This window comes from Gallinula chloropus, assembly GCF_964237585.1.
Source record: "Gallinula chloropus genome assembly, chromosome: 4".
NCBI classification, from domain to species: Eukaryota; Metazoa; Chordata; class Aves; order Gruiformes; family Rallidae; genus Gallinula; species Gallinula chloropus.
Window position 1 is genome coordinate 67392151 of NC_140088.1, and position 8113 is coordinate 67400263.

Genomic DNA, 8113 nt, shown 5'->3' on the forward strand with positions numbered 1-8113 from the left:
AAAATAACATTTCCTTAGAGCTTGTGGCCTGAGTGAGCAGCATTTTCTAAAAGAGAAAATTTGAGTATGACACTTCCCCTGATTATTGTGATCTAGCACTGCAGAATTTATACAATGATAATATACTTGCAATCACGTATTACAACTTACTTTTCAATATCATATTTTAATCAGAAGCCTTTTTAAGAAGCTGATCACTAGGCAATTAAACTATGGCTTGTATTTCTAATTCAAAACTTGTACACAAGTATTCTATGACATTACAAACAATATTATAAAAGATATGATATGGGAGAAACAATTAGCACATTAATTAAAATAAACCCACCAGAGCAAACAAGAATACACCTAACAGAGCTAGGAAGACTCTTCCTACATCTGGATTAGGCTCCTTGATTAGCCTTAAGTTTATATGTACTCAGTTCCCCACAGACCTGTAAACGATTTTGTTGACATAACTAGGAAATTATTCCATGTGGTTTAAATAGTTATAATTTAAACCAAGCTAATTTTCATAGTTCTTCATAGCTGTGTGTTTTCTGCCCATATTTATTTTGACCTGTTTGATTAATGTTTTTTGGCTGCTGTTTCCCCCTCTGGACAAACAGGCAAAAAATCGCTTACTGCTGACGGGGACTCCAGTTCAAAATAATCTGTTGGAATTGATGTCCCTCTTGAATTTTGTCATGCCACATATGTTCAGCAGTAGCACAAGTGAAATCCGAAGGATGTTCTCTTCTAAAACAGTAAGTATTATATATTCTCTTCTCAAAAGTAACTTGGTTTGTTTGTTTGCTAGAACACTGCTGTTGCTGAATAACTTCTGTTTTATTGGTATCTTACGGAAATGGGTAACGCAACTGTGAAAATCAAGAAAATTAGAGTGAAATAAAGCACTTAAAATGAGACTCTGTCATGACAGAATAATAATAGAGGTCCTGTTAGACCTGTCTGTTCTGGCTGGGCTTTTCGAGTTAGAATGAGGTAGTGTTGTTACAGTGGAAAACTTCACACCGTAACTGAGTTCTTGCAATACTTTCCTTAGAAGAGTGCTGAAGAACAAAGCATCTATGAGAAAGGGAGGATTGCACATGCAAAGCAGATAATAAAACCATTCATCTTGAGAAGAGTAAAAGATGAGGTAATGTTTTATCTTTAAAATAATGGTTTCGTCAAAAAGTCGGAGTCTTTGAGACTCACATTAGAATTTAAGGTCAGATTTTGTCAGTGCTAGTTTTGGCTGTTTGTCTGAGAAGAGCAAGAAACTTAAGGGGTGTTTCAGGAGTTTCTGGGTACAAAATGTGACCTGCTGCAGCTTTGAGTTTTGATGCTTGTTGTCTGCCAAGTGAGTACAGTTGGGAATTGTAGTTTGGAACATTCACTGAGAGATAGTCTGGTACACTGCTAAGTGATGAGAAATCCTCCACATTAACCACAGATATTTGTGACTTTATAGTAATGGTGTTTTATTTTAACTGAAAGGATTAAGACTGTGAATGTACATATATCTTTTTGCATATAGACTAGAGATGTATGTCTTATTTTGCTATCATGAACATTTTTAATTCTAAAAACCTGTTCAAATTAATCCATTTGGAATTGCATATGTCAAGGGAGAAGTTAATAGTGATCCGAAAAGTGTTTCTGTGTACTTCCCTACTTTAGTAGTCAGTGGCTTGAAGAGGCTGTGTCTGATTAGCAGGGGAGCAGTTTCCAGGTATTGCATCTATCATGTTGTGCAGTTTTGGAGCGTGCAGACCATGTTACCTGTTGGGATGTGATGTATCATCCAAATGTTGTGAATAAGTTTGAACTGCTTACACTGCAAAGTTGCAGCCAGTGAAGGGTGCTGGGATGGGGAGAATGACTGGAGTAGCTAAAAAGCAGGCCTGTAAGATAGTACAGAATTACTGATGCTTCATTATAGTAGATTTTACCTTCTTTTTTTATTCTTTCAGGTGCTTAAACAACTACCTCCCAAAAAAGATCTCATTGAACTATGTGCCATGTCGGAGAAACAGGAGCAGCTTTACTGTGATCTCTTAAACAAGCTCAAGAAAACTATTAACAGTAATGGTATGTGAGGGTCTCCTTTCCTTTTGCTGGATTCTTTTCATGCCTGGACATGTCAAATGTGACTGAAGCCCTTGCATTGTAGAAATGTCTAATGCTCATAAACTGACTATATCTCTCCTATGAGTTCTTCCTAAATTCAAGTAGTAGGTGAAATGTCAAATTCTGTTGTTACAAATAAAAATATCCTGAGAGATAAAAGGTGTGCCAGATAGGCATCTGTGAGCTACTTCTGAATGTCCCTTATTTCTTTGTTTGCAGAGAAAAACTCTGATATGGGCAATGCCATGATGCAACTTAGAAAAATGGCCAATCACCCTCTCTTGCATCGTCAGTATTACACAACTGACAAGCTCAGGACAATGTCAACACTTATGCTTAAGGTAAGGATTGCTTCTGCATCTTAGCACCTTCAAATCTCAGAATTTTTAATGCAACTTAAACGCTTCTTTTGTGGTGTCAGTCCTTTGGTCAGAAGTGTGTCTTTGCAAAACTTAATTCATTGTTGCTGCTTTTTATTTCTCTGCATCTGTCCAGTGCTCTATTCAGGCTGTATGTGTGTAACACTGATTTGTGTATCAGATATTAGAATGGAGAACGGTTGTGGGACTGCAGTCATCCCTTTTCCAGTAGTTACCCTGTAACACCTCTTCACTCCAAAATTTGAAACCAAATTACTTATGAAAAAAGTCTTGGGTGTGCACTTCAAGTTACTCACGTTTCCTAAGTAGCAGGGAATCTGGCTGTGCAGAAGTAAAATCAGGAAGGCATGATTATTGAACTGTTGAGGATTTTTTTTTTTTTGTAATTTAGCTGTGATTAATGCCTGTGGAGTTTGGGGAAAAAGGTTGCTTCTTTCAAAAGTATATTTAAAAAAAAATCTGAATGTGCAGCAGTTGGCAGTTGCAGCTGGCTTTGAATATCTTCAGCTTTGTTCTAGAATAAAGCCAGTCAACGCTAGGGGGAAGGGAAGAAGAGACCCATTGGATTATGAAGGATTTTAGTCCCTTTTTTTAATCTTACTCATACCATCGTACTCTCCAGATGTGGCTTTTCTTTTCCTCTTTCTTCCAGGCATGACATCCCTCTACCCACCCTTCATCTTGGGCTGGGCTTCCCATGTCTTCTACCATCTATCCAAGGATTGGACATCCCTTTTAGGGAATGTGTCTTCAGGGGAAGAGATCTGATACAGGGGTAAAAGGTCATAGGGCTTGATGGGAACTAGGTAATTGCTGTGCAGGTTGAGCATATACTTCTTAGTTTTTGGTAGCACAAGTTCTTGTAAAAGCTGAATTGTGAAGTAATGATCCTCTGCTATAAACCTGGAGTAGCAGTGTTCATCTTTTGTTGCTTGCATGAGCCATGCTCTGGTATTTGTCCATGTCTAGTTGTGCTATTTCATTCTTTCAGAATTTTTGGGTGTTGTGTGGTGGTTTTGTTCTTTCTGGGCTTTCTGGCCAGACTGTCTATTGTATCGTTTCCCTTCATTTTTTTTTGTTAACAGGAACCCACACATTGTGATGCTAACCCTGACCTTATCTTTGAAGATATGACTGTAATGACAGATTTTGAGCTGCATTTGCTTTGTAAGCAATATTCCCACGTCAGTGACTTCAAGTTAGACATGGATCAGATCTTGGATTCTGGAAAGTTTAGGGCACTGGAACGCATTCTCTCTGACCTGAAAGAGAAGGTTGGTACTACAAACAGCTGAAACATCTTTTCCTGTCTATCTAAGGGCTGGCTTTTAATAACTGATTAACATCTGCTAGCTGTATATGCAACCCAGTTGTTGCAGTCCTGCCTACGTGTGTCACTTCAGAGAGACCTGGAATAAGCTTTCCCATTTTTCCACATTTCAGAGTATTCATCCCAAGCTAACACTACTTTCTCAGTGTGCAGAAGGCCACAGCATTTTCACAGCTCACTAATTTTAACCATCCTTTGGCAATTGAATAAGACTGTGTTATGTTAAAATAGTTATGCATGTGTGAGGCTAGTGTGAAGGTAAGAGGAGGTTGCAGCTTTGAGTCATAAATTCAAACTGGTTTATTTTACAAATAAGCATGTGCTGTATGTAATATGTCAGAGTGTCTTGAATTTGCACAAGTATGTGCCCTGCAACAGTTTATTTCAGACAAAAAAGTGCTATTGCTCTGTATTATGTGGAATATAGCTTAAATTCAATTTTCAACAAAAATATTTTGTTGATGTTTATAGATGAAATAGATCTGTCATGCATTTGATGTGTGACTTCTGGATTGTTTCAGTCACCTAAGTAGAAAGTAACTACACAAAAGGTGGATTCATATAACAGAAATACTCATGCCATGTCTTGTCTGAAAGTCAGTCCTGGCATGATAAATTTCAGCTTGGTCTCTTAGTTTGGGAAATAGTCAATGCAAAGTCATGCTTTTGCATCAAAAAAGGTATTTGTGTAGTTTGTTACCTGTAATTGATGGGTCTTGAAACTTGTTTTGCTTTGTCATTTCTAGGGTGACAGAGTTGTATTGTTTAGCCAGTTTACTATGATGCTGGATATCTTGGAAGTTTTCCTAAAGCACTGGCAGCACAGATACATTAGGTTGGATGGAAAAACACAGATTTCAGATCGGTATGTGGTGTCTTTGCTGAAGAATAGGGAGAAAAAAATGAATGTGTGTGTGGAGGGGGGAGGCGATTTGAAAACCTTACCTTTGCTGCGCAATGTGTTCTGTGGTCACTGGGCATTGTTACAATAGAAGGGGCTTAATGTTTGCGTTTCAGATTGCCTTAGTAAGGATGAGACTGGAAGGTGAGTTTTAAATGGTCAGGCTACAGCCTTCAGCCACCAGCGTGGAAAATTGTGTTTCCAGCAGTTCATGCTTGGTGTCTGTGTGCTCACCTGTAGATGTTCCTTGGAAGTATAGCTTATCTCTCCTGTACAACAGGCATGTAAACCGCTTTGTTTCTCTAGGAGAAAGTATTTACTCTGTCCTTCACAGCTGAGAATGTTGCAGTGCTGTTCTTGCATGTGAGCTGTGCTGGTCCTCTGCCATTGCCTGTTTCATGATTTTTTGAATTTTTTTTTCCAATGCTCTTTCCTTCATTTCTAAAAACTGTCATTCTTGCTGTGGTGTTGCTTCCCATCTACAGCTGAAATCTGTTACTTCCTTTGTGTGTGCAGTTAGTCCCGAAAACAGTCATAAAACTGAATTCCTTCCCTTCTGCCCCCTTCCCCCGATTTGTGTCATATGCTTTACTCTTCCCTGGTCCCTCCAACTTGCTTTTTGTAATCTGTCATCACAAAAAATCTTTTTCCAAGCTGCCTTTTACTTCGTTGCTATTGATCTGTCACTCAGTACGTTCCTCTGGTGGATGCTAAGGACTCTTGGTACCCTTTTTTCTTTCTGCTCAACATCTGCACTTTGGAGCTGCTTTGCAGGGCCACTATTCTCCTTTTCAAAAGATTATCATCCGAACTCTTGTATTCAATTCTGGAGACAGTGTGGTGTTTCCTCCAAGGCCTGATGCGGGTTTCCTTGTGTCCTGCAGAATACATCTAATAGATCAGTTCAATACAGATATGGGTATATTTGTATTTCTCCTGTCAACCAAAGCTGGTGGCCTGGGAATTAATCTGACCTCAGCAAATGTCGTTATTCTTCATGATATTGATTGCAACCCATACAATGACAAGCAAGCAGAAGACCGATGCCATAGAGTAGGTCAGACAAGGTAAGGCTTATATATAACACTTGACTTTTCCTGGAGGCAAGCTCTCAAAGGGGGCTAAAATTCCATTTTAAGCAGAGATTTGCATAAAGCAGCTCTGGGTTGTGTGATAGCTAGGTAATGGTGATTGTCTTAGCACAAGTTGCTGCCAGAAACATTTATATTCCCCTCCTTTTTCCCATTTTTCTAACTCTCAAATTCTCCAGATCTGAAGTCTTTGGAACTGTTTAGCAAAGCTTTTTGTTCTTTTCAGGAGACTTCTAAGCCCTAAAGGCAACCCTATCATAAAGAGTGAAACCACAGACTGTTTGAGAGCCCTCAGGCAGAATAAGCTAACGTGAGCCACAGTGTGCATTTATTAACTGGTATTTCAACTGTAATACAGGATGAGGAGGGTGGAAATTGAGCCATTTCTATTAAAGGAGACTTCTTGTGTCCTTCTGGAACTCAGGTGGCTGGTAGTGCAGGAGCAAACAAATTCTGTGGCAGTACAGAGCACAGTTAGTCCTGACAGAAAAACTGAGAGCTCTTTGTATTGCCCTTTTGTTTGTTTCCTCCTTGTTTTTAACCACTGCTGGCTGAGCAAAGGCATAGCATCCTTCCCTTTTACACTAATCTGGAGAAAGTATAAAAATGGATTTATCCTATTTTGTGTTTTTTCAGAGAAGTTAAGGTCATAAAGCTAATCAGTAAGGGGAGTATTGAAGAATCCATGCTCAAAATCAGCCAGCAGAAATTGAAGTTAGAACAAGATATGACAGCAGCAGATTCAGGTGAGTCTCTTGCACATAATGATCATCCACTTAAGTGAGTTAAGGTTGCTGCAATATATTATTCTGGGGAAAAAAAGTTCTTCATGCAGACAAGCCTTTTGCATTTCAATTGTTAGGTTTGACAGTAGAGTGCCCCCTGAGTCTGACCCATAAATCAATGATAGACTCCTACAAGTAGAGATATTTTTTTGGTACAGTTTTTGCAATTTAGACTCTTTTCTGTCTATGTGAAATGGTTTTTGAGCTGTACTAACACTTGTTTTTATTCTTCAGGAGAAGAAGGAACAATTCCAGCAGATATAGCCACACTATTAAAAGCTTCGTTAGGTCTCTAAAATGTAAGTACGTTGTGGAGTTCAAGGAAAAAAAGGTGATATTGTACTACAAGGACTCTTACATTACTGGTGACCATGAGTTTTATGGTTTTATAACTTTTTGTAGTTTCTTTCTTGTATTCCTCATGGTATTGACAATTTTTAACACCAAGAAGCATCTTTTGATGCTTAAAACCATAAATGGCCCATATGTGCCAACATGGGATGTTGAATAAACATTATTTTACAGATCACTTTTCAGAACGGGGACCTAAGTAGTAAATGTTTTAACAATTCTGCTACTGCTTAAGATTTGTCAGTATTTTTGTAATTATTTCTACCTCCAAATATATATATAAAAACTGTCTGTTTCACTGGATTTCACGTGTAGATTTTTTTATGTGCCTTATTTGACAATGCTCGAGTCTGTTTCTGCTTGTTTTGGTTCACTTGGTGTACTGTACTGGTTTTGTATCAACTTGTTCAAATAAAATTCCATAGATTAACAAAATGTTTCCATTTTGTGGTTGTTTTGGGGGTGGGGAGGGGAGGTGATGTGATGTGAAAACGTGCATGTTGTAAATCATATAGGCAGCTTTCGAATTAGCTGAAGAGTTCCATTTGAACTGACTTGGCCTAGTCTAGCAGTAGTTAATTACCAATGTTTCATTACACCCTAATCACAGTTGTGTTGGGATATTGATTAGAAAACCAGGATTCTCACCAAATTGAACTTTCCACCCAGCTTGCGATTTTCTTTGTCAGCCCTTGGTGTAGATACCAGATCTGCATTCTTGTCAGTGAAGTGCCCCAAAAACATTTGTGTCTTGCTGTTGTCTTGAAGTTTCAGTGAATTTAGAATTCATCTTGGTGAAATGAAGAGCTGCAGTGGTGTCAGGGATGCAGGGTGTCTCCCCCTGAAATTTATAACCTGCTGGCAAGGATGTGATTTCAGGAGGTAGGCAAAGAGGATGTCCATTTACCTGGACAGATGGAAGACTGAGATTTGGTCTCTTGAACTTGGAAGCAGTTAAGATTTGGTTTGCTGCTTTTTTTTTTTCTTAAAGTTGGGGAAAGACTAAGTATGGGGAAGTCCTTCCTGCCCCTGTCCTCTCCTAAAGCCTCAACTGCTGTAATGTCTCTGCAGAGCACAGTAAATGTGTACCAGGCTGAATCTCCTGGAGGACTGGATCCTAGAATTTGCTCTGGTTTACCATATGGGGTTGATAGTTACTG

The 8113-nt window shown here is 38.8% G+C and overlaps 1 protein-coding gene across 1 annotated transcript in view; it reads left to right on the plus strand.

Moving 5' to 3' along the window:
• The window catches only part of SMARCAD1 (SNF2 related chromatin remodeling ATPase with DExD box 1), a 45768-nt gene extending 38429 nt beyond the window's left edge, over positions 1–7339 (plus strand). The window contains exons 16-24 of the mRNA XM_084263321.1: positions 609–746; positions 1046–1141; positions 1959–2076; positions 2335–2456; positions 3581–3769; positions 4572–4690; positions 5611–5793; positions 6454–6563; positions 6837–7339. Coding sequence (XP_084119447.1) covers positions 609–746; positions 1046–1141; positions 1959–2076; positions 2335–2456; positions 3581–3769; positions 4572–4690; positions 5611–5793; positions 6454–6563; positions 6837–6898 — 1137 coding nt within the window. The 3' untranslated portion in view covers positions 6899–7339. The remainder of the gene's footprint in view (positions 1–608; positions 747–1045; positions 1142–1958; positions 2077–2334; positions 2457–3580; positions 3770–4571; positions 4691–5610; positions 5794–6453; positions 6564–6836) is intronic.
• The last annotated feature ends 774 nt before the right edge of the window (positions 7340–8113 follow it).